A 27311-nucleotide genomic window follows, 5' to 3' on the forward strand; every position below is an offset into this window, starting at 1 on the left:
GTGCACTTGAAAAGATACAATTAGAATCCAAATGTTCTGGTTTCACAACTAACAATGTAACCATTATTGCCAATATTGAGGGTGAACAGAAGGTATTATTATGCAGGATAGAAGAGCACAGGCAATTGACTCTAAGTGTGCAAAGGGTAGTGGATGAGTGGTGTGTGTGTATGTTTGTGTATATATATATATGTTCCTGCATATAACAAAAGCAGGGAGGGAGAGAAACAAGAGGATTCAGTCTCCCCTGGTAATTCGTTTAAACAAAATAGAATCCACTCGGAAGGTGGTAGTGATCCCTAAAGTGATGGGTCTATCAACCTCTATAAAATGCGTTTTATAGAGGTTGATATACCCTAATACGTATAATTGTCAACACCACCTTGCACCCTTTTAACAATACCAGCCGAGGACATAATAAATATTTTTTCCTACGAGCCAGGTATTTTTTAACCTTCACCCTTTTCACCTCACCACTCACATTCCCTCTCACACACACAAACACATAGTTCACTATCAGTGCTCCTACGTATCCGTGAGTCGCAGCACGCCGCATCCCGTAGAGGGGTGCGAAGGCCCCGATGAGGAAGCATGACGCCAAGGGGCCTGTTGGTGTGTGAGGGGTATTTAAACAACACTGTGTGCTCCCCATCACTTTAGGGATCACTACCACCTTCCGAGTGGATTCTATTTTGTTTATATATATTCCTGCTCCTTGTCTCTGCCATGGTCCCCGCACTCACAAACGGGTGCAAACAGTCCAGGGGTGGCAGCCCTGCTCAATATCAAGCTCCTTACAAAGTAAAAAAAAAAGAAGCACCAGCACTATTGTCAGGTTAATCCACCCTCTGGATTTATTGGATCAAGTTATTTGAACAAACATGTTTCGGCGTAGGCCTTCGTCAATGTCTATTGAAAATGACGAAAGCAAACGCCGAAGCGTGTTTGTTCAAATAACTTTATCACAATAAATCCAGGGGGTAGATTTACCCGAAGAGAATGCCGGTCCTTTTTTTTTTACTTTGTAAGGAGCTGGATATCAAAACAAGGACACGAAAATCAATGGTGTTTATGTCCTAAACTGGAAAGAGTAGATTTTGAAACTAAGGATTTCATTTAACATGCAGAGCTTTAGGGAGGTGTATGCAAGGGTTTTAAGAAAATGTGACATGTCCGCTGCAAGAGCCACTCCAGAGGTTGTAAGCACTGTGTCTCCATACATCCACCTAGAGAAAAGACAAAACACCAACCTTTTCTCCACAAAGATTCATCTGACACAGCTTGCGAACAACAGCTCCGGTTATGATTATTCCTGTTGTCATCACTGTAGGCTCTGCAACCTTCCCCTTGAGCTTGCTCTGTTGGGAGGAATTACAAAAGGCACATGGAACACAGCAGGATCAGACCCTTACAGAAACCGATGGCAGTAAAGCATTCGAACTGTCCCTACTCCCAGATCTCTTAGAAGAAAGATACCTGATGTCGCCATTAATCGTGCTTGCTATTTAAGATAGGTAAGGCCTGATTTAGACTTTGGCGGATTCCTTAAATGAATTCAGGGTGGCAGAAGACTATGTCCACCACCCTGCCTTCAGACTGACTGCCACATTTAGAGGTCGCTGCTGGCCTTGCAGTAAAATCCATGGGTCTGTATGAACTGCCACCAAAGTTTGGTGTGCGTCTGTCATTGGTAATGGATGCCTAACACAAACTTTTAAATGTTTCTCCCATGGTGTGGGGGTAATTTGATTTTTTTTTAAACTTTTACTGTCCCTCACTGCAAGAACTTTCCCGGTGGTGAAGGAGAGTTGGGAAAAAACAACTCGAAAGAGGGTGGATGATGGGATGGGTAACCTCCAATGGACCTTATCCTGTTGGGCTCTCAGAGAAAGGTTTATACTGGCTGAGTACATTTTATTCAAAATTGGGACAAAGGTTTGGTGGGCATTGTACCCATGCCCGGTTTTGACAGAGTAACCTGCCTGCCAAACTTTAAATCGCCATCTAACAGTTTGGGCTAATCTGATGCCCACCCACTCCCTGGCTCTTAGCAGTTATTGGCCCTTATCTAAATAAGGATACATTTTTGCAATTGTTAGAAATTAGGTTGTTTGTTGACTGGGGTGTAAACCCTGGGCAAGCAGCAACCACAGTCCTAGTTAGGATAAGTAAGGGCAGGCAAACCTTAAATCAACATGTGCTCCCCTTCTGGTAGTTAGGCACAGAGCAGTCAGACTTAACTTAAGAAGCAATGTGTAAATTATTTGTGCAACACTTCAAACAGTAAACAGTGAGCACATCACAAAAAAAGATCCCACACCAGATTAGAAACATAGAACTTAGTGTAATAGATAAAACATGACCAAAGCAACAGACATCCAATTAGTAGAACTGGAGATACCGAATATAAAAGTTTTAATGAAAAATAGTGCCAAAAAGAGCTATTGGGATGTCGGGAGGAGCCTAGGGAGAAGGACTAGGGATCCCTTGTTCATACCTATATCCTGATAACGCTGGTACGGGACGAGGTCGGTCCCTTTAACAATCCAGGACGCTAAAAAGAGGAGGAGTTAGGAGGCGTGACGTCGGCCCTGTGGACCCTATCCGGGGACGCTGGCGGCTTGAAGGGGAGGAGCTTGGCACAGCTTGGAGAACCAGGGAAGAGCTGAGAGACATGGCGGGAAGGGAGAAGACGCCCGATCCGCAGCCCGCTGTGGACCACCCGCCTGGCCGTGCACCGGAGGATGCCGCAACATCTTGTGAACCAGTAGAAAGCGTCGGCAGAGTCCGACACCGTGCTACGGCCCGCCACTCTCCAGGAGGAGGGTGGCTGGAACAGGTGCTTTAGCGTTTCCTGGGCTTCATTAAAACACCGGAAGGGAACGGGTAGCAGAGCGGGAGGTCACCGCTGCTTTCTTCACTTTCTTTGGTTTCCACCCGTGTAGCAGGAATGGTGATTCCCCTCTCATTCTATTTCCCCCCTTCCTCAGTTTGGTTCTCAGTTGCCATCCACTGACCCTTGGTTTCTTTTGTTTTGGGTCTTCCTTATCTTCTGAAGCGAACCTGGAACTCAGTGTGGAGCATTAAAGCTGGAAACGTCCTCCCTACTGTTCTGGAAACAGCGAAGCCAAGAAGGATATTCTTTAGTGGGACCTTGTACTTGCGTTGTTGTTTTTCCTTTTACTTTGGAGAACAGATCATTGGCAATAATGCCTCCCATCTTGACCTTACTGAGTCCGTGTGTGTCCTTAAGGGATCCCCCCCCCCCCATGGTACGACGTGACATGGGGATATCTTGTCGCTGGACTAGGGCAAATTCACAAGTTTGGGGCAACCACAATTGGAGAATGGTCCAGTTAGGCCCACTGAAGAGAGTAACTTAAATCCTGGTTGCGGATGGTTGTGTGGATGGGCGTCAAAGATGCGTCACACAGCAGAGGCGAGGCAAAGGTTCTGAGATGCGATGAGGCTGTAGTGAAAGGTCCTGATGCTCCGTTGTTGAGGATCCTGTCAATGGGCATTGCAATGCTAAGTACGGTGTCAAGGATGCGAGGCCCAGCCAAGGCGATGCCTCAAGTCCGATGAGCAGTTAAGCTATGATATGAAGTTTAGGCATCGTTGACAGATGTGAGGAACTTGCGCTGGGAAAAGCGTCATGCAATGGCGTTCCGAAATCGATGCGTCAGTCCTGATATGCGCCAGGCTACGGCAATGCTAGCCTTTTGTGATGGGTCGAATCCACACAACAGCAGTGATTCGTCGGTTCTGCTTAGGGACACGCTGCTCAGCTGAGGAGATGCATTGGTTCTGCTTGAGATGCACTGCTCTGCAGAGAAGATACATCAGTTTCGCAGGAAAGTACCTAAGGCCCATTACCAAGGGTCCAGGACTTGGGAAACACCACAGATGACTCACAGATGACAGAGTCCAGGTGCAGGGGCTGGAGATTTTTCTATGTCCCTGAGAATTCAGATCAGGAGCCAGCCAACTAGCCCTTGGAGTCACTCTGAGTTCTGGGGTCAGGTTATGCAGGCAGCCCTTTTAAGTATCATGCTTCACACTAACACATTTCAGTGCTGGTGTCTGCATCACCGCACCAAATGCATTAGTCGCGCATAATTAGGGACCCCCGACCATCCCCAGGCATGCTGTAAGAAGGAGCTACAGCAGCAAGCTCACTGTGCTAGGGAAAGCAGGCATGTGAACGTGTCAACAAATTAAATAGATACATGGTGTTCTTGAGCACAGCGCAGCCTGGTAAATCAACACCACATCCAAGATGTCTTTTGCAGCTCATCGTCGTTGTTTTCCATCAAGGTTCCCTTCCCTGTGATCACGGCATGCACATTGATTGGCCTACAAGACTGCAAGGTAGGCCATTCAGGAGGCTTGTCGGCAGCTTTGTTTTTCCTAGCGCACCCGTCTCTGGCAAAGCAGTGCTTTTTCTGCACTTGCAAACTGGATTTGCGCTCAGACTTCTCTTGGACAAGACTATGAGGGAGGAGGCGGATTTTAGTTTTAATTTTGGAGTTGTATATCATGGCCCACCCACACTTGCAACATTCACCTGCCCAGACTTTCACATGTTGGAGCAGAGAGTCACAATTGTCCGCCCGCCAGTTCATAAACATCATCTGCTCATTTGTTGGAGGCTCACAGGAGGGGGACCTGCTCACAGTCACACTTGTCCAGTCACGTTGGGGACCACCTACTGAAATTCTTGCCTTCGAGCATCTAAAAATTGTTTTAGAAAAAAATGGAGTGCATTCGACCATCATTCAATCAGATATTCTTATTCTGTCAGGCCTGGTTACAATGCACCCTGAAGGTTTGAAATAGCAGTTGCATATTACATCACATCATAGGCCTCCTGGAAAAATAGAGGTGTATTCTGTGCATCAGTAGGAGTCATCTTTATAGAACAGCATATGGCGAATCATTATTCATGGAGAATTGTTTCATTTTTCTTTTTGTTTTCAATGAAAGGCCGCATGTAAACATTTGTGTCTGATGCACTTTCAAAGTCAGTTCATCGTTTATATTTGGAATTGAGATTGTGAGGGTTCTGCATCATCAGGTTTAATGCCATTATTTATTGTTAATTTAGGCAGCAATCACTGCATTTTGTGTTTTTCATAATGTTGTGATTATCACTTTTCATTTGCATTTTCTGATGAGTACTTGGTATCATTTTCATGTAGTAAGCATGATGAGTGAGCACAGTATGATTCACTGCAGAGGGTCATGTATTTCTTTTATTTCTTGGCTCAACCTGCGATCATGTGTTTGTAGATTAACTCAGCCGCATGTTTGAAAGGATTGTTTCCACCTGTTGTTTATGATGAGTTAGCGGACTATCAGTTTGCTTGGAGGATAACTTTGTTTGATTTAGGGATGGTGTAATGGTCAGCTAAGCCGCCGACATTGGTGTGAATATTCTGGTTTCCATACTGGATCTTATCTCTACCCATATCGTAAATCGAGGGTTAGCTTATGTTTGGAATATTTTTGTTTTCATGGCTGCTTTTACTCAGGCCACCACTCAGCATGTTCTGGGAAGGACATGGCTTTTGTAGTTCGGACTGGACTGTTCCCATGGGGCACAGGGTCAAAGCTGATTTGCATATCGCCATTGTCTAACCCAGGGTGGTGTGGAGTGCAAAAAAACGATGGATTAGGACCCAGATCTTTTGACTGGGTTGAATGTGTGACATTGATCCTCATTCGGTCCATCACCTGTTGTTTTTGCAATCCCGCTATAAGTGTACTGGGGATGCCCAGACGTGGGTCCCAGGCACTCCACACCACTGGAGTCAAACTAGCCGGGCTGATGAGAGGTGTTACCTCGAAACCGGTCCGGTCCTCGGATGCTTGATTCCGTTCTGGGAAGGACATGGCTTTTGTAGTTCGGACTGGACTGTTCCCATGGGGCGCAGGGTCAGAGCTGATTTGCATATCGCCATTGTCTAACCCAGGGTGGTGTGGAGTGCAAAAAAACGATGGATTAGGACCCAGATCTTTTGACTGGGTTGAATGTGTGACATTGATCCTCATTCGGTCCATCACCTGTTGTTTTTGCAATCCCGCTATAAGTGTACTGGGGATGCCCAGACGTGGGTCCCAGGCACTCCACACCACTGGAGTCAAGCTAGCCGGGCTGATGAGAGGTGTTACCTCGAAACCGGTCCGGTCCTCGGATGCTTGATTCCGTTCTGGGAAGGACATGGCTTTTGTAGTTCGGACTGGACTGTTCCCATGGGGCACAGGGTCAGAGCTGATTTGCATATCGCCATTGTCTAACCCAGGGTGGTGTGGAGTGCAAAAAAACGATGGATTAGGACCCAGATCTTTTGACTGGGTTGAATGTGTGACATTGATCCTCATTCGGTCCATCACCTGTTGTTTTTGCAATCCCGCTATAAGTGTACTGGGGGTGCCCAGACGTGGGTCCCAGGCACTCCACACCACTGGAGTCAAGCTAGCCAGGCTGATGAGAGGTGTTACCTCGAAACCGGTCCGGTCCTCGGATGCTTGATTCCGTTCTGGGCAGGACATGGCTTTTGTAGTTCGGACTGGACTGTTCCCATGGGGCACAGGGTCAGAGCTGATTTGCATATCGCCATTGTCTAACCCAGGGTGGTGTGGAGTGCAAAAAAACGATGGATTAGGACCCAGATCTTTTGACTGGGTTGAATGTGTGACATTGATCCTCATTCGGTCCATCACCTGTTGTTTTTGCAATCCCGCTATAAGTGTACTGGGGATGCCCAGACGTGGGTCCCAGGCACTCCACACCACTGGAGTCAAGCTAGCCGGGCTGATGAGAGGTGTTACCTCGAAACCGGTCCGGTCCTCGGATGCTTGATTCCGTTCTGGGAAGGACATGGCTTTTGTAGTTGGGACTGGACTGTTCCCATGGGGCACAGGGTCAGAGCTGATTTGCATATCGCCATTGTCTAACCCAGGGTGGTGTGGAGTGCAAAAAAACGATGGATTAGGACCCAGATCTTTTGACTGGGTTGAATGTGTGACATTGATCCTCATTCGGTCCATCACCTGTTGTTTTTGCAATACCACTCAGCATGGGCCACATTGCTTGGCATAGCAGCTCGCCAGCGATGTGTGCATGCCCTCTTCACTTCAATGGATTCTTAGAGGTTCATGTTGCTCAAATGGCTGTAATTTCTGATATTTATGTTTCCCTATATGCTTCATTGCTCGATTTTTACACACAAGAAAGTGTCACTCATATCGTTGAATTGTCACTCATAATTTCACTGAAATTATGAAAATGACACACAGCAATTTTAAACCTTGGCAGCTATGTGCAGGTCCAGTCCTTCTCACCCAAGCAGAAGGCAGCAGGTAAGCACAGCAAAGCAGTAGTCAGAAAGCAGTCCGGCAGTATTACAGTCCTTCATCCTGTCAGAGTATCCACAGGTCCATAAGTGTACTGTCTTGGCGGTGTCTGAGGTCCAGTACTTATATCCGGGGGAGACGGGTATGCTCAGACATGGGTCCTGTGCTCACCACGCCACCAGATTCAAGCTATCCTGGCTAATTATGGTGATACCCTGAGGCCAGTCCTAGGGTGCTTGTTTCTGGTCTGGTCTGGCAGTTCGGCTGAACTGTTACTATGGGGAGCAAGGTAAAGACTGATTTGCATATGGCTGGGTCCAAACTAGAATGGCATGGTGAGCAAAAAAAAGTTCAGGATTTTGACCCAGGTTTCTGTCTTGGGGTTGAGTGTTTAACGTTGTTCAGCAAACTCTCCGTCATTTGTTCTTTTTGCATTCTCATAATTGCGATGTGAAATTCGACTTCACCATAAATCTGAATTTTAAATTGTGATTCCAGAGACACCAAACTTGAATCAGTTAAATCTCCCCATTTGTAAATTACTCTTATAAAATGTAATAAGGTATACTAGCGTTATCCTACTGGAGGTATAGGGCCAGCAGAAGTGAAAAATGAATTTGAGATTTTTCACTACCAGGAAATGTAAAACTAGAAATGACATGTCCAGCCTTGTAAATACAGTGTACCCAGCCCTCTGGGTTGTCAATGGCCTACTGCTAGGTATATTTTGCCAGGTCGAAATGGCAGTGTAAACTGCACACACATGCCCTACAATGGCAGGCTTGAGACATGGTTAAAGGGAAACCTAAGTGGATGGCACAATCAGTGCTGCAAGCCTACTAGTAGCATTTAATTTAGAGGCCCTGAGTACAGGGAGTACTACTTTACTAGAGGCTTACAGGTAAAACAAAATGCCAATTAGGGATGAACCAATATTACCATGTTTAGGGGAGTGGTCACAAGCACTTTAGCACTGGTTAGCAGTGGTAAAGTGTGTAGAGTACTAATACCAGCAATCCAAGCTCTGAAAAGTGGAGGAAGAATGCAAAAAAGTTGAAGGGAAGACAACCGTAACCAGGCCAGGTCTAACACTAATCTTTTATTATGAATATCCCAGAGTGTCCAGAAAGAAATAGAGACACTAAAGAAACAGTATCGAAACATCTACTTCAGAGATCCCCAAGTCTATCAGAAGGCATACCCAGAGAATGCTACTAAATTCTTCGAGGCGCTGAATCATATAAAGTTACTTATTTCTTCACCATAGGGTAGGAAGAGCTTAAATATTTCCACTAAGTGTGTAATACAACAGGGCATTCTTATATACTCTGAATGAGATATCCAGGCTCTCTGCTACACCCAATGTCTGCCAAAAATAAGACATCTAATCCTTGCCTGCTCATTAATGATGTTAAAAAAATGTTCAGATTGTACAGACAGTTGTGATGTACGAGTTACGTACCTTCAGTAACTATGTATCTGGTAGAGACAATTCTAGCCGCAGATTTCTTAATGTAGTATTATCCCGAGGCGCGAGACTGGACCAACAAAAATTTTGCCACAGCATCCCTGCACGCCGGGGGGACGGCATCACGTGACTCCACCCTGATGTTGTCCGCGTACGTGACATCAGCCAGGCCACATAAGTCCCACCCCGGCGCGCCTACATCAGTTTTCTTCGGAGAACTTTTCCGCGCCACAACATAGAGCCATCAGAACAAAACTGTGAGAGTATAGGAACAGTGTGCGAAAGAGCAGAAGAATAGACAAAGAATGGTGAGGAACAGTACCATATGGGTAGGTGCCAGACACTGCAGTACTGAAAAGCAGGGAAAAAAAAAGAACACAGCACCACCCTGAGCAGCAACCCTCCAAGTACAGAGATAGCCCCCCTGGGGAAAGAGGAACATACAAAAAAATGTCATGATAGCATTTAGCAAGTCTACAAACCCAATCAAAAACAAAGAAGGGGAACACGTCTGGGACAGACCAGTAATGACAATACTCCCAGACAACCCCATCAAAGAAGGCTACATCCCCCCTAAGGAGCAAAGGGCATGAGCACAGCCAAGTAACCCCAACCTAGAGTATAGAAGAGGGACCATAATGCCTAGTAATTGAAATGGAGGTGGGGGGGAAAGGGAAGTTTGAAAGAAGGCCCCAATCTTGAACAACCAGAGCGTAAAGGCGTAGAAGGACATAGAAACCCATCCTTCAATGGCTAGAAAAGAAGGAATGGAATAATAAACAGGACGAGCATCCTGCCAGGAAAGAAAGAAAGAAAGAATGCACTCACAGAAGACATAGCCCCCAAGGGGAGGCGAGTGCAGAAGACCAAGCCGAAGGTCCTCGCAGAACGGGGAGGAAGGGCGGGTCGTGAAGGAATCTGCGGCTAGAATCATCTCTACCAGATACATCGTTACCGAATGTAAGTAACTCGTACATCTGATAGAGACTACTAGCCACAGATTTCTTAACATAGAATAGATAACATAGCCATACCCAAGGGGAAGGAGGGTCTGCGAGAAGACCTCACCAGCCTGGACTGAACACAGGGCCCCAACAGGGGATGAGTCAAACGGATAGGGAGAAGAGCCCTGACGCCCCAGGCAAAGGGAAACCCTGTCATCTAAAAGACCCCCGACCCCGAGAGGAAGCAGGAATACAAGAAAAGAGGGAGCCCGCCAGCAGGAAGAAAAAGGGCAAGGCGAAAGGAGGTCAGGGCACCCATGCCCAGGCAGGGGACCAAGGATCCTCACCAGACGCCTCCAATGGCCCAAGCAATGCAGAGGAGTACAGAGGAAGAAGAGCAACCCAGAGACTCCAAGCAGAAGGGGTAGAACAAAGGCATGCCCCGCCACTGGGAAACACACCCAGTGAAGAGGACAGCCGAACCTATCACAGCCGGAAGGCAACAGACCAGACAGAACGGTGCCTCAGCAGGAAGGCAGGCAGAAAAAGAAAGGATAGCCCAGGCCCACCAAGGGAGAACTGGCCAACACCCATCAGGGAAAGACAGCGCCCGAGAGGCACAAGGAACCCAAAGACCACCTCAACCGCTAGGGAAGAGAGGTGGATCTGAAGGTAGGGCTCACTGGAAGAAAGTCGAGCACACCGCAGCCTCAGGCAGCGGACAAGGCAAAGACGGCTGCCCCGCTAAGATACAAGGAAAGGCACAATGGCACAGAAGAACAGCAGGTTGGCACCAGCAAACACAGCCAGCAGCAGACAAGACCACGGAATGGTGCACCCAGGATAAGCCAGACCCCAGCTGAAGACAGAGGCCAGGCAGGCCAAAAAGGGCCCGGACACGTCTCAAGGAGGGGCCCGCACACACGGCACACGAACAAAGTGGAACCAGGAAAAGCTACAACGCAAGGTTGCAGACAGCAGACCAGACCAGGCCAGTGACATAGCTACCCCGGAGAAGGACAGACCGGGGCTCAACGCAAGCCATTACAAGGCCATCAGCAAGAGGATCGCACCTACCGTGATGCCACGGAGAGCAGAGGCCCGAAAGGTGACCACACCTCCCCAGCACATGACAGAGCTATATAATAGCTACCAGAACCCCACATAGGGCATGGTACATCCCAAGACATGGGAACCCTCTTAGGAAAAACTTTCCACAGCAGAGGACAAACATAAAAGACCTGCGGAGGATTTGCAGATGGCTTGACCAATCTGCCAACAACATCACACAGAAGACTTAATCTCAGCCAACCACAGCTTACCAAAAGCCAAACACCACAATTCAAAAAGGGCCGGACCAGCAGCCAACAGCACCATAGTCCTAACAAAAAGGACTCGAAGGCGCATTAATCACACAGAACAAAACTGAGAACACCTCCCAAATCAAGACCAACTCACAGGTCACTGAGCGGGAGAAGGAGGAGGAAGAGGAGGAGGAGGCCGAAGGCCCGGCAGGCACCTCTGTATGGCAGAGTCCGCAGGTGCGTGGAACAAAAGAGCGACATCAAAAGGAAGGTCCACCAGCCGTTCCCGAACGTTCTCCGGGAACACACTATCCCGAAGCCAGGCATGTCGACACAGGGCAACCGCCGAAGCCATGGTACGTCCAAGCACCTCTGAAATGTCGGGAGCGGAACAAAGAATAAATGTCGCCAGCTCCCAGACATCCAATACGTGGTGCCTCAGATCAACACAGCACCCTCTTGAGAAATGGCTGACAGAAGGGACTCCGCCGAATCACACAAGCAAAAAAAGTGGCCTTGGCCAAAACACAAAGAGTGTTCAGGGTCCGCAAAGCCGCACTGGTGGAGGCTCAGATATTGGGCCCCCAGGAATCCAGCCAGCGGGCCTCTCGTGATGAGGGAGACAACATGGATAGCAGGGAGGGAAAGGCAGTCTGCAAAAGAGAGCCTCTGGTAGAAGGGTAGAGGGAAAGACACACAGGATCACTCGGTGCAGGATAGTGGCAGTGCAGAAGGAGTTGGGGCACCGGGTCCCCCGTGGCGGTACGGGCCCAGGCCCCCAAAAAAGAAGAATGGAGCAAAGCCTCGAAAGGAAGCAGCAGCTCCCTACCACTAGAGCCCTGATGGAGGACCTCCAGAAGGTGATCCGTGGGGAAATGGGCAGCCGGATCACCCATGCACAAAATTCCTGCAGCTGCGGAAACAGCGCGAGCAAATGCAGCACCAGCCTCCGTAGGGCCCTGCAGTGGAGAAAGCAGCTCCTCAGTGGGCGACGGCTGCAAGCTAAGGCGGCCGTCCCCCAGACCAGCCGGAGGAAGGAAAGGCTAAGTCCGGAAGGGAGGAAGGGGGGCTGAGGAGTGGGGAACCTGCGTTGTCTCCTATGAAGACCGCGGTGACGGCGAAGAGCCGTCCTTAGATGACATTGGGGGAAAAGCCAGGACGCGGTGGCTCGTCGCTGGAGAGGACTAAACCAGCAAGCGCCGAACCTCTGGAGAAGAGGAGGCGTCCGAAGGCGAGTCAACGACCCGATGCTGGCCTTGGGCCGTAGAGTCCGCGACCGGAGTCAGGTCAACGATGACCGGCACAGAAGGAGATGCTGGAGCAACTTCTGCCACAAAGGGGCGGTGTAGTAGACCGGAGCTGGAACGGAGTCGAAGCGGCTAAGGAGTTGACTCGACCTCCGACGAGGCAGCCGCCTGCGCGGAGGGATGAGGGGGGCCCGGGGACACGCCTAACCCTCAACCAGCCTTGAGGCGCCGCAGCGGCACCACTTCGGCCTCGGACAAGGCCGCCGCCTGCCCTGAGGGCCGAGCGGGACTCGGGGACACTCCCCGAGACTTGGCAACCTCCCGCGACACCACAGGGACCCCCGCGGGGGGTTATGGTGAGGTCGAGGCGCCGTGGTCCGGAGAAGGGAACCCTGCAGGGCCGCACACCAAAGGCACCACATCCTCCAAACCTGGATCCGAAGTAGCCGCGCCGGGGCCAAAGCCTCCTGCGACGCCGCAGTAGTCCCCGCACACGGCAAGGGATCCGTGGACGTCCCCGGAGGGGAAGGAGAACACAATGAGGCCTGCAAGGCCGCCGCATAGGCCTCCTTTTGGGCTCTAGTCACCCACACGCTGGGGAACGGCGGATAGGGTGATGACGCGAGGAGCCGCACCACCCGCGGAGAGCCCACGCCCCCAACCAGCCGGGAACTAGCCCTCGGAGACAAACTGTGACACTTACCAACCGGTGAGCGACTCTCTTGCGGCCTGGAAGGAGGACAATGCCGAAGACGGAGGCGGCGGTTCTTAAACCCATTCACGGGGGACTGACGCAGTGACGATGCCGACCTAGACCTGCGCGCCGAAAGGAGCTTCATCCAGCGCTCCCGCCAGGACTTCGGTTTCATCTGCTTACACGCCTCACAATCTGTAGAATCGTGGTGCTCCCCCAAACACCACATGCAGATGGGGGTGAGGATCTGTCCCCGACATCTGGGGCACACAAGATGAGCAAGTCTTAAAGCCTGAAGGCATTTGCACACTGTTCCCAGAAATATGTTTCAGAAACGAAAAAGGAAGGCCTGAAACAGGCCAGGAACACAAACCGGATCCACTTTGCACACGGAAAAGGAGAAAAACTGACATAGGTGCACCGAGGTGGGACTTATATGACCTCGCTGATGTCACGTATGCGGACAACATCAGGGTGGAGTCCCCCCGGCGCACAGGGATGCTGTGGCAAAAAATTTCCGGAACCAGTCTCACACCTGTGGATAAAACTACGTTAAGGAATCTGCGGCTAGTAGTCTCTGTCAGATACCACTGTTAAATCTATATCAGTAAATATGCATTAGTACAATAAGCAGACTTAAGAACCTCACATATCATGCAAATGTAACTACACAATGCATTCTAATGTTTGCCACTTTCAGGAATTATTATGCAGTCAAACATATTACGTAGCTTATCTATGTGTTTCTCATTATTTCCTGCAACATATTCATCAGAAGCTGGGGAGTATGCCTTAAGTTTCGCCATACAATGTGGCAAGGTGGGTGAGTTTCTATTTCTATGTAAAATATTGTCTTCCTTGAAATATTGATCATCACCAAAAAACCAAAGGTCCTCTCTCTTTTCACAGTGATTGGTGTGACCAGTTTCCTGAATGTGATGGCACATTAATATAAAGTAAGTGAAATTTGCTGTCATTGGAATAATTAAAAAAAAGTGGACTGGGTACTTCACATTTTACTAAATGAATAGAAAACAATTGGAAAATCAGAAGAATTTATATTATACCTTGCTGTTTTAGAGATGTTCTCACAATTTGGACTCGGTGCAAGATTGATGTGGTCTGCACCACCACCTCTTAAAATAAAGACCTATGGGTTATTTGTAAAAACAATAATAATAGTGATTACCACATAGCGATTTTGTTTGTGAATCCCTATTTAGAAATCATTATTACTAATGTACATAGAGGCCCCTATGCCTTAAATAGTGATTCGTAGTGGGTCCCAAATAGACCTACCTCATGAAAATATTAATGAGGTAGGTTGCAATTTGTACCCAACAACAATTCGCTGCCATCACAGAAAAGGTGGCCTGCTGGGCTAAGCAGATCATCATGTCTGTTATTACTTTTAAATAAAGCAATCTGTGGTTTTATAAAACAGACTGTTTTCCTTAAAGGAAAATGGGATGTGTTTAAAAAGAAAAAAATTAAACGTTCAAGTTTCACTTTTTAATAGTAGGCAGTTGTCCCTTGGGCTATTGCCTTCTCTTAAAAATATTTTTACAACCATTCTGAAAGAGGTAGGGGTCCCATGAGGACACGTTCCCATTTGTGAATGGGTTTCCTCCATATTTGAGCTGGTGGTAAAGTGCAAATGTTTTGCTACCGCATTTCAGTCGCAAACAATTTATACATAGCAATGCAAATTGGTATTTGGAAGGGGCGCCCTAAACATGCCCCTTCCAAATACCAATTTGCAAACCCAAACCGAGATTCGGTAGGAGGTTACCAAATCACAAGTTGGGTTTTGTAGATTTGAAAATTACTTTTTGCATTCACAAAAGGCTAAATTATGAAAATCGAGCTGTTTGTGACCGGAAAAAGGCTTTCTACATCTGGCCCTATGTTCTAATGTGATATTTACTCCATTTATAATAGACCCTCCTCAACATATACACAACGCAAACAAACTCCTGAACTTCAAAAGAAAAAAACCTGAATACCCACCTATTCTAATTCCCCCCTACATCTGCATTGCTGTCTTGTTTTCTCTTCTGACAAGCTCCTGAACCCAATTCCATTATTCAGTGTGCTAGAACATTAATACACCAGACATAAATATTTGTAAATGTTATCAAACGGTGGATCCATATATCTCTGTTCAGGTTCAGTCTATCCCCTAATTAAAAGTTCACACACTCACAGTTTTTCTCTGATAGATTCCAGTAGGTCAAACCTGCTGATATTTGTCAGGGAAAAATATCTGGGCAAAGACCTGGAAAAAGGTAAAAAATACAGAATTTAAGGTGTTAAAAACTAAAATAAATAGGATGCTTCATTTTCAGGTCAAAACCTTGAACTATATAGCACACCAGATAACCACCTTACCATGGGGTAATCGTAGGCACCGAATATGGTTAATTTCCCATCCTAGTCTGCATAGTTTGGAATCAGTGTCTAAATCAACATATTTAACAGTGAATTTCATCTACATGTTAACATTTTAGAATTGCCTCTTCTCAATTAAAAAGAAATTCAAACAGCATCGATTTTTTGACAGTACAGCTGTCTAACTAGCACACATTCGACCCTAGGGGCATCTTCGCACAGAATAACAGATGACTATTGTTACCAAAATCAATGGCACTCAAAGGATAAAAAACTGAATGGATGCCCCAGAATTTTGAACCTTTGACCATGAGGTCAAACACAGGTTTCAAGAGTGGATGCATTAGTCCACTGCACCTCCTGCCCCGGCATAACCTATTAATACCAATATAGGTGCCGATTAGGATGGCGGAGAGATTGCCTCCGCCGGGCTGGCGGTAGCCACTGCTGGCCAGGCGGGGGCAATCTGTTCGCCACCCTCACAGAAATGACCCCCGCCACATTAGGATGGCTGGGGGGTCCGCGGCGAACGGCAAGACCGTCCGCCGCTTTTACGTCGGTCAAAAGTGCTTATATATGGTAGCTGTGTTTGCGAGACACCGCCAACCATATTACGATGCCTGCGGTCCTATGCCTTTCCACAGCGGCATTGCCGTCCTGGAAAGGCATACGGTCTTTGCTTTGTGGGCCCGTTGCGGGACCCCAGGGAGAAGGCGGGTTGGGGGGTGCACATGGGGGGTACCTATGGTACCATCCTGCGTTTCAAAGTTCAGCAGTGGGTCAGCAGGTGGATGGCAGCTCCTGTTCCTCACTGGGGGCATTGGATTAGCGTGAGGCTGCAGTGACTACAACTGTGGTTTTTATCGGACTACTAGCGGTATTCCTGCATGATTTCGATGCAGACACCCTATTATCTTCTTAACACTGTTTATCTGTTTATGTAAACTTATTTTTTAAAAATACATCGTACTGCGCACTTACTCCCTCTTGTGTGGCCTCCCCAGCCCCGGTCCATCACGGCTGCTCGTTCCGATTGTGTGGAGGGCGGGCGCCATCTTGGGTGTAGCCTGAAGGCTGCCAGACCGCAGTTAGCGGTCCAGCTGCTCGGGGGTGATTCCCATAAATTGACAGGATCCTCAGTGCTCGCTGTGGGTCAGCAGGTGGTGGCAGCTCCTGTTCCTCACTGGGGGCATTGGATTAGCGTGAGGCTGCAGTGACTACAACTGTGGTTTTTATCGGACTACTAGCGGTGTTCCTGCATGATTTCGATGCAGACACCCTATTATCTTCTTAACACTGTTTATCTGTTTATGTAATGCAAATGCTACTTACCAGTATGCATCTGTTCTTGGCATGTAGGGCTGCTGACATTCATATCTGTGCATAGATCGCCGCCTAGTGTTGGGTCCGGATGATTGCACATTGTTGTCCTGGAAGAGTCTTCGAAGTATCACGAGATAGGTGGCTCCTCCCCTGGACTACAGTGCGCATGGGCATCGACTCCATCCCCAGATTGTTTTTAGCCATTGTGGCCAAGATGGAGTGAAACTCAGTGAATGATGACCATGCCATGAAATGATATGTGAACACTGCAGCTGCTACAGGCGCCGGGGAGGAGGGCGGGCGATATGAATGTCAGCAGCCCTACATGCCAAGAACAGATGCATACTGGTAAGTAGCATTTGCAGTTCGTGGCATGTGGGCTGCTGAATTCATATCTGTGCATAGAATACATAGCAGTCCCTCCATTAGCGGCGGCCGCCCGTGCCAGCTGCAGCAGTTTGGAAGTGTCTTGAGAACAGCCTGCCCTACAGCTGCCTGCTGTTTGGAGTGCACGTCTACACAGTAATGCTTAGTAAATGTGTGTGTGGTAGACCATGTGGCTGCTCTACAAATGTCCTCTAAGGGAATGTTACCAAGGAAAGCCATAGAGGCCCCCAACTTTCTGGTGGAGTAGGCTCTTGGTGGAATGGTAAGAGTGCGTTTTGCTTTTGCATAGCAGATTTGAATACATTTCACGATCCACCTAGCAATACCAGCCTTGGAAATAGGGTTACCTTTGTGATGTGGCACAAAGGCCACAAAAAGCTGCTTAGTCTTTCTAAAATCCTTGGTCCTATCAATGTAATACATCAGGGCCCGCTTAACGTCAAGGGTGTGGAGCATCCGCTCCGCCAGTGACTCTGGATTTTGAAAGAACACCGGCAACTCAATGGTTTGGTTGATGTGGAACTGAGACACAACCTTGGGTAGAAACTTAGGGTTAGTGAAAAGCACTACCCTGTTTGAATGAACTTGGAAGAAAGGCTCTTGGATTGTGAGGGCTTGCAGTTCACTAACCCTCTGTAGCGATGTAATCGCTACAAGGAAAGCCACTTTCCACGTCAAGAACTGAATTTCGCAGGAATGTAGTGGCTCAAAGGGAGGACCCATCAGTCTTGTAAGAACCACATTTAGGTTCCATTCAGGAGCTGGTGGAGTCCGTGGCGGAATGACTCTTTTGAGGCCTTCCAGAAAAGCTTTGATGGCAGGCACCTTGAAAAGTGAAAGGTGCTGTCTATTTTGGAGGTATGCGGCCATTGCAGACAGGTGAATGCGAAAGGAAGTATATGCCAGATTACACCTGTATAGATGGAACAGGTAACAGATGATGTTCTGAATAGAAGCATCTAATAGATCAATCTTGTTGTTAGCGGAATAGATGACAAACCGTTTCCATTTTGCCGCATAACATGCTCTAGTAGTGGGCTTTCTAGCCTCCCGAATGATGTCCATGCAATTGGGAGGAAGGTTGAGGTAGCCAAATTCTAGGACTTGAGGAGCCAGATCGCCAGGTTGAGCTGTTGCGGATCTGGGTGCTGAATGTCGCCATGGCTCTGCGTCAGCAGGCTGGGTGTGAGATGAAGCCTTTGATGCGGTACCACGGAAAGTTCCAGAAACGTGGTGTACCATGGTTGGCGAGCCCACGTTGGAGCAACTCGGATGAGGGTCATCGAGTGCTGCCTGAGCTTGCGCGCCACCAGCGGTATCAGAGGTGCTGGGGGAAAAGCGTACGCAAATCTGCCTGACCAGTTCATCCATATCGCATTGCCCTGCGATTGCGGGTGTGGGAACCTGGCGGCGAAGCTTTGGAATTTTGCGTTCTCCCTTGTGGCGAACAGGTTGATCTCTGGATGACCCCACCTATGGAAGTACGGTTGGAGTACTGATGGATGTATCTCCCACTCGTGCATTTGGTGGCTGTGCCTGCTGAGCAGGTCCGCCATTTGATTGTCCTTGCCTGGGAGATGTTCTGCCATGAGGAAAATGTTCCTCTGAATGGCCCACTTCCACATGCTCTGAGCCAGATGAGACAGCTGCGGAGAGTGAGTGCCCCCCTGTTTCTGAATGTAGTACATGGCCGTCATGTTGTCCGTCTGGAGCAACACGACCTTGTTGCACAGATGTACTTTGAATGCCTTTAAGGCCATGAAGATCGCCATCAGTTCTAGTACATTGATGTGCATCTTCTTTTGCTGTAGTGTCCATAGTCCCTGCACAGTGTATTGGAGTACATGCGCTCCCCATCCCTGGAGAGAAGCGTCCGTTGTCAGAACAATCTGCGGCACAGGCTCTTGAAACAGTCGGCCCTTGCAAAGGTTTCGTGGATTCCACCAATGCAGAGAGTTGTATGCCCGACCGCTCACCAACACTAGGTCTTTCAACTGCCCGTGAGCCTGAGTCCACTGACGTGCTAAGCACTCCTGAAGCGGACGCATATGTAGCCTCGCGTGTGGGACTATGGTGATGCAGGAGGCCATCATGCCTATCAACTGCATGAACACTCTTTCTGGAAGCGAGTGCTGAGGTCTGAATCTTTGGATCAGCGACTGAATGCTGTTGACTCTCACTGAATTCGGCTGCGCTGTGGCCGCCAGTGTGTTTATGGTCGCACCCAGATACTGCCGTATGCGGGCTGGAGATGGGATTTTGGGTAATTCAGTGAGAACCCCAGATCGTGCAGAAGGTGAATGGTGTGGGACACGTGGGTGGCGCACAGCTGGGCCGACTTCGCCTGAATGAGCCAGTCGTCCAGATAGGGGTAGACGTGGATGTTTTGACGTCTCAGATGCGCCGCCACCGTCGCCAGGCACTTTGTGAAAACCCTGGGCGCTGTGTTGACCCCAAAAGGCAAAACCTTGAACTGGTAGTGCTGGTTTTGAATGGTGTACCTGAGGAACTTTCTGTGTGAAGGATGCAGTGGAATGTGGAAGTACGCATCCTTGAGGTCTAGAGTTGCTAGGAAGTCCCCTTGCCGAAGCAGTGGGAGAACCTGCTGCAGCGTGAGCATATGGAAATGTTCTGACAGAATGTAAAAGTTGAGAGGTCTGAGGTCTAGGATGGGCCTGAGGGATCCGTCCTTCTTTGGAATCAGAAAGTACAGGGAGTAAACTCCTGTACCTCTTTCCTGCAGGGGCACGAGCTCTATTGCTCCTTTTTGCAGCATGATGTTGACTTCCTGCTGCAACAAGTGCAAGTGCTCGCCGGACATAGGACAGCTCTTTGGGGGTATGTTGGGTGGAGTGGATGTGAGCTCCAGACAATAACCGTATTGGATAAGAGATCTGACCCACCTGTCCGTGGTGATGGACTTCCACACGGGCAGGAACTGCTGGAGTCTCCCCCCGACCGGTGTTGCGTGGTCGGGGGGCAGTGACAAGGTGTTACTGTTTGTTAGCGGTGGAGGACCTGGAGCTGTTATTTCCACGTCCTCTGCCTTTGACGTTGTTGCCACGGTATCCACCCCGACCCTTGTTGGTATAGGAAGGTTGGGTGTTGCTCTTGTAGAATTGTGTTGACTGTGACAGTTGACCCCTTGAGGTGCCTCTATTATTGGAGCGACGAAAAGAGCCACCCCGAAACTGCTGGAACTGCAAGGCACCCATAGACATCTTCTCGAGGGTGGTATCAACCTTTGGGCCAAACAGGTGGTCTGGGTTGACTGTTTGGTTCAAGATGGTAGTTTGAATGTCTGGTTTGAAACCGGATATCCTGAGCCATGCATGTCTACGAAGTAGAACGCTAGTGTTAATTGCCCTTGAGGTGGTGTCAGCCACATCCAGAGCGCACTTAATTGAAGCCCCTTCCCCTCCTGTATCAACATTTCTGCTGCTTCCTTATATTGATCGGGTAAGTGCTGTAAAAGGGTCTCTAGAGTGTCATAGTGTGCCCTGTCATAACGCGCCAGTAGCGCCTGTGTGTTAGATATGCGCCATACGTTGGCTGCCCGCGCAGTCACCCTTTTCCCCGAAGCCTCAAATACTTTTGATTCCTTGTCTGGGGGAGGAGCATCACCCGTAGTTTGAGAGTTGGCTCTTTTGCGTGCATTGGAGACAACCAGGGAATCCAGAGGCAACTGTCCTTTGATGTAAGTAGGATCAGTGGGCGCTGCCTTGTACTTTTTGTCGATACGTGGGTTGATGACTCTTGCTCGGGTGGGCTCCTTGAAGACATCTGCCGCATGTTTCAACACCCCTTTTAGCATTGGCAAAGTCTTTACAGTTTTCTCAGCGACTGAAAAGGTGTCAAAGAGAAAGTCGACGTCTACTGGGTCAGCATGGAGATCAACGTCATGATTGGCTGCCGCCCTTTCAATTAGAGCATTGAAAGCTGCAGAGTCTTCTGTTGGGGAAGTCTTGGCTGAAAAAAGCTGAGGCTCCTGCCCTGAATGTGGGTCCCCAGGATCGCCACCAGCAGACCATGGCTCAGTTACATCTTCTGGGTCTGAGTAGACTGGATAGGAATACTCATCCTCGTTGTTGCCATCACCCTCCTCCACATTAGAATGAGTGGGTGAAAGTTCATGTGCTTGTGGTGATACAGGCTCCATAGAGGCAGAGGCACCAGCAGAGTCCATCTTTTTCTTAAGTGGAATTTGGAAATGCTCCAATTGTGGTTCAGGGGGTATCTTTCTTTTAAGGAGAGAGAGCTTGCCTGTGTCGGCGTCGGTGATCACTTCTCGACGCTTCTCTTCTGCCAGCGGTTGGTGCCGTGGGCTTGGAACCACTAACGATGCCTTCGGCGTCGAAGATATCTTCACGGGCACTCCTGTCCCAGGTTTTGCTGTGAAAGCCTTCGGCGCCGTCTTCGCGGCAACGTGAACAGAATCGGCGTTGGCGTCTTTGCCGGCTTTTGGAGCGGCTTGGGCGGCACAGGGTCCTTCGGCTCGACTGCTGCGGCCCCCTCCCTAATACGTTGAAGGGACTCAGTGACCTTTTTAGTGAACGAGGCGGAGGGAAGCACCGGCTCGAGAGAGTCTTCTGAAGCTGGTTTTGGGATGGCGACCAATGACGCAGTCTTCGGAGCCGACGCAGTTGCCCCCTTGGCCTTGTTGAGTGGAAGCGGGGCAGTGAGAGACTTGGGGTCGTCCTGCTGCTTCTTCGTGTTGAGAGTGGCCTTCTTATGGTCGTCGGCCTTCTTGGTATCGATGCGACTCTTAAGTGCGTCGACCATCTTCGGCGCCAATGCAGCCGCGTCGGTCGTTTTAACATTCGGCTTCGATACCGTAGTCTTCGGGTCGGCCATTTTGGCGTGGCCCTTGAGCTCGACGGCCATCTTGGATTTCTTCGGCGCCGAGGCCTCCGAAGTCTTCGACCCGACCAGCGCGACTAGCGCTTTCGGTTTCGATACGTCTGGCGTCGAGACCGATGGTTTCACATTCGGTTTTTGTACCGTGAGTGGTGCCGTATCAATGTCCGTTGCCGGGCCGGAAGGCGGAGCCGTGGGACGGGAATCAAGGCTTTGGGTAAGGCCCGAAGGCGATCCCTCGGCCTGGGCCTTAGAATGGTGGCTGGCCCCGGAGTCAGTTTGAGTAAGCTCCTCGTCCGAGCTATCCTCTACGGTGGCAAGGGCCCCGTCGTCGTCCCCTACCTCCTCGACGACTTCATCGAAATCCTTGTCTTCCGCGTCGTAGTCTTCCTCGACCTCGGGGCTAGGGGCTCGTCTTTATGCCCCTTTCATCTCCTATTCCTCTGAGGGCCTTAAAACTCTGCAAGGTAATTGGTCGCTCCCGATTTCCACCATTAGTACCATCTCCACCCTTGGTCTCACCCCACCATCACTGCGCCCCGTTTTCTCCCTCCTCTCCCCCCTCCCCCTCTGTCTATTATTTTGCTCAACACCAGGTCGGCGGTGAAACACCACCAAGACCTGTTTGTCCTACTTGATTCCCACAAGCCGGACATACTGTTTCTAACCGAGACCTGGTTCTGTGAGTCCTCCTTGCCATCCCTCTTAGCTGCCCTTCCCCCTGCTTACGCGGCCTTCCGTGCCGACCGCCCGGCAGGCAAGAAAGGGGGTGGCGTGGCGCTCATTGCCAGGTCGGAGTATAACTTCCAACTCCTCCCCTCCACCCCTATCGACTCCACCGAGCACCTTGTGGTTCGCTCTTCCACTTTCTCTCCCCCGCTCATTTGCTTGTTAACATACCGACCACCCCAGCCCACTCCTCTGTTTATGCCAGCCTTTCAGGATCTACTGGCCACGCTGGCGGTCAATCATGCATCAGTCCTAGTACTAGGCGATTTTAACTACTGGCCCAATGATCCCTTTGAATGCCTAGCCTCCAAGCAATTCACAGAACTACTTCAATCACTGAATTTTATCCCCCACATTCAAGTTCCGACACATGTACATGGACACGTGCTAGACCAAGTTTGGTCCCTTAACTATTCCATTTCTTCTATATCAGTGTCCCCATGCCCATGGTCTGATCATGCCCTTATTTCTTTCTCCCTTCACCTCAACCCCGCTACTAAGGTTCCGTTGGCAAAAAACACCTGGGCACGGAACTGGAATCGTGTTGATCTTACCTCACTATCATCTTCCCTTTTAAACTCCTCACCTAACCTGGCGGGCCTACCCTCCTCATCACAAGCTACTGTGATTGATACCTGGCTTGCAGGAGGCTGCAACTCAATAGCCCCCTTACGCCGGATATCAACCAAAAGACCTAAGGAGGCGAACCGGTGGTTCAATGAAGACCTAAAGGAAAAAAAGTTGTCCCTCCGGCGAGCTGAGAGATTGTGGAGAAGGGAATATTGTCCCCTACAGAAAACTCACTACCTCACTATTGCAGGAGTACAAAAAAGCCATCTTAGGAGCCAAAACTGCCCATTTCTCATCTGAAATTCTAGCGGCAGAGAACCAATCGAGAGAAATCTTCACCATCGTTCATGATTTTGCCTTTTCAGAGAGGATCATTCCTAAACCTCCTCCTACCCAGTCCCTGTGTGACTCACTGAATCATTATTTTCTGGACAAAATCTCTAATATCAAGATCAACATCCCTCCCCCCTCCTCTACTTATGTTGATCCCCTCCCTCCCACTGTCCAACCTGGTCTACTCTCGATCCCCCCTCTCACGAGTATTTTTGGAAACACTCCTTAAAGTAAAGTCAGGTTCCCCGGCCGACATCTGTCTGGCCCGCATTCTCCAACGGATCTATTCCGCTTGCACTCAGCCCCCGATCACCTTCCTCAACAGTTCCCTTGCACAAGGGGTTGTGATCCCAGCTCTCAAATCGGCCACTATTGTGCCTATTTTAAAGAAACCTGGCGCCGATCCATCCACCCCAATCAACTACCGGCCCATCTCCTTGCTGCCCTACCTGGGCAAGGTGCTTGAACGCCATGTTACCTCGGTACTTAGCGCCCATGTGCAAGCAACCGGGGGTTTGGCGTCCTGTCAAGCGGGCTTTCGGCCTAGGCACTCTACCGAGTAAATCGTGGTGTCGGTCCTGGACAACCTCAGGGAGGGCTTGGACCAAAACAAACATCAGGCCCTGGTGCTCCTCTCTCTCCCTGCCACTTTTGATACGGTGGACCACTCCATCTTGCTTTCACATATCAGAGCGGCGGGAATCGGGGGCTCAGCCCTGGTCTGGCTTTCGTCCGTCCTGCGGGATCGCACCCAGGCGGTCCGGCTGGGGGATTCCACGGCAACTCCACTCAAGATCACTTGTGGTGTCCCCCAGGGTTCCTCTCTCTCTCCTCTTTTGTTCAACCTTTATATCTACCCTCTTATTTTCACACTCCAGCAGCTGGAGGTCACTGTATACAATTATGCAGATGACCTCCAGCCCGTCTTCAATCTTTCCTCTTCTTCCCACTCTATCTCTAATTTTCAAACCATTATGATTTTCATCAGGGACTGGATGAGCCACAACCATCTGAAGTTGAACCCGGATAAAACCGAGCTGGTCCCCACTGGTGGCTCTTCCAGTCCCTGGAATTCTTCTTTTTGGCCCTCTTCCTTAGGTTCCCCTCCCACTCCCTCTCCTACAGTCAAGACCCTAGGTATTAAAATGAATATTCACCTCACCCTTCACTCACAAATCAGCTCCGTTGTCTCTTCTTGCTTTCTCACTCTCCGCACCATTCGCACTGTCTCCCGCTTCTTTTCCTCCTTGGCACTAAAGTTGATTATGTCTGCCCTTGTGATCTCCCGGCTGGACTATGCCAATGCCCTGTACAACGGCATTCCGGCCTATAGCTTACGAAAACTCCAGCTTGTGCAAAATCAGGCGGCTCGGTTAGTGTACGGCCTTCCCCGCTCCCATCATTCAACGCCACTACTGAAGGCGCTACACTGGTTGCCTGTTCGGCAACGTTCTCTCTTTAAAAACGGTTGCATGGTTTTCCAGGCACGCCAGGGATCAGCCCCTGCCTTTATCTCCTCCTTGATAAAGGAATATGTCCCCACCAGAGAGCTCCGATCATCTTCCCAATCCCTTCTAAAGGTACCCCGCTTTAAGAGGAAAAAGTGGGGAGGGTCCAATTTCTCATTTCTGGCACCCACTTTTTGGAACTCCCTCCCCGACCATCTACGATCGGCCAAACACTACTCCCTCTTCCGCAGAGGCTTGAAAACCTTTTTGTTCAGTCAAGCTTTCCCACAGTAAATCCTTACTCTTCTTATCTCTCTGCTCCTGCCTTCCATGCCTCCTAAGCGCCAAGAAACCGTTTGGTGTACGCTGCGCTATACAAATATTTTAAATTCAAATTCAAATTCAACATGGCAGGCACCGCGCGGTGCCTGTCATGCTGTGCTTTGAAACGCAAAACATGCATTTTTAGCATTGCGGAGGGCGGTGCTTGCATTTAATTGTTAACTTGAAATATCCAGTCTTGGTCCTAACAGTGAGTTTATTTTTCTAACTCTCTCCCCCTGTGAGTTTACTCTGATTGCTCTGTTCCTTTGTGTGTCCGGTGGTAATGAGTGCCTGTGATTCATCTGCGGCTATTCAGCTCATACTTGCATTGGGAACTAAGTTGTGTGCCTAAGAGTCTCCTGCGGCAGTGTTGGATGTCCTTGCATAAGGAGCTCCGTTCAGCAGTGATGCAGATCAGAAATTGATGACGTATTTGAGTGTTCAAGCAGAATTGGCGATTACATGGAGCATTGAGATTGCCTCCGCTCCAGCATTTCATTGAACTACATTCCTCTGGTACGTCTTTCCTGTTGACGCATGCGAGCACACACGGTTTCCCTGGTTAAGAGCACGCAGCATTGTTTCTCTGATGTGATTTCCCTAAATACGTCCATGTTGTCTGATGCTGCCTGATGCTTTCGTGTACAAAGAGTTCTAGTGCGTTCAGGTCTTCTTGATTTCCAACGTTACGTCACTGCATTATTAGTGCATTATTGTGCTTGACTAGCATTTGTGGATTTAATTACGTGTTGGGAAGATCACGATCTTCAAACAACGTACTCAAGAAGTTTCATCTTATTTCTGTCACAAGCCCAAGTTTTCACCATTTGGCAAGGAAAGTACCTGGTTTGATGATTTTTGTTTTTCTCAAGTTTCCAGTGTGCCATTTTGACAGTTTTGGGAAAATGTACTGCAAGTCAAGTTCTATGTTCACCAAGTCATCAAGTGGAAACTGAATTTCACTGTGAGTGTTTTCACTAGAGTTTGACTTTTGTATTCTCAGTCTACGTTTTTGTATCACTTAACCTGCATGTGTTTTTTCAAGGGAGCAGTGCTAAAACTGTTTAAGGCGGCAAAGTCTGTCTTTGTTTGTGTAATTCACTGATTGAGTTTCCTATTTCATGGATGCATGTTAATTGATCTTTTTCTCACCAGGTACATGTATCTCGATCAAGAAATTCCTTGTTGTTACTCCACATTTCTAAATTAAAATGCAACATGTTCAGCCTCCTCCTGCCTCTTTACAGCTTCCAGGTGACCCACCTGTTAGGTGGAAGGTGTAGTATAGGGATTTTATTAAACATTTAGGTGCCTTGGGGGGACAAGGTTTAGTGCTGAACGTAAAAGATTTATTTTAGAGCACAATTTAGGTTTTGAGGGTCAAGCTGTTCTAGAGCATTTACCTCCTCTTGATCTGGTGTAAGGAGAAGGTGAATAAAATGAATTTGATGAAGATGTAAAAATATTGGTGGAACAGTTTGATGTTGAATGGAGTTTGATGGTAGCTAGGCATACGTTTTTCACAATAGAGCAAGACACTGATGAGGGTATTGTGTCATATGCTGCGGTCTTGCGTATCTTAGGCTCTGAATGTGAATTTGAACATTTTACTTCACAGTTGATCAGAGATCAAATTGTTGTTTACTGTAGGAAAAAAAAAAGATTTGGAATTTTTTTTTACTCTGAAAAACCCGTCTCTGCAAGAAACTATCACCATTGTATCAAGCATTGGCATAGCCAATAGGTCTCTCCTTTGAGACCTCATAAGTGTTTAGCCTTGCAACAGTTCGTGTTGTTGCAAAAAGGATATTGTGCTGCATAACTAAATACTTATGAGGTCCCAAAAGCGAGACCTATTGGCTATGCCAATGCTTGTTATTATGTAGTGAGGAAATTATATTTTAAACGAAAATTTATGAATGCCCCTTCCTTC

The 27311-nt window shown here is 48.8% G+C and overlaps 1 protein-coding gene across 5 annotated transcripts in view; it reads right to left on the reverse strand.

The window, feature by feature from the left end:
- Positions 1-27311, reverse strand: part of LOC147711306 (microsomal triglyceride transfer protein-like) — a 370310-nt gene that overhangs the window by 100689 nt on the left and 242310 nt on the right. For all 5 annotated transcript variants that reach the window (XM_086922044.1, XM_086922041.1, XM_086922045.1 and 2 more), the window contains one exon: positions 1251-1358. In XM_086922044.1, coding sequence (XP_086778170.1) covers positions 1251-1358 — 108 coding nt within the window. The remainder of the gene's footprint in view (positions 1-1250; positions 1359-27311) is intronic.

Source organism: Lissotriton vulgaris, chromosome 5 (genome assembly GCF_964263255.1).
Source record: "Lissotriton vulgaris chromosome 5, aLisVul1.2, whole genome shotgun sequence".
NCBI lineage: Eukaryota > Metazoa > Chordata > Amphibia > Caudata > Salamandridae > Lissotriton > Lissotriton vulgaris.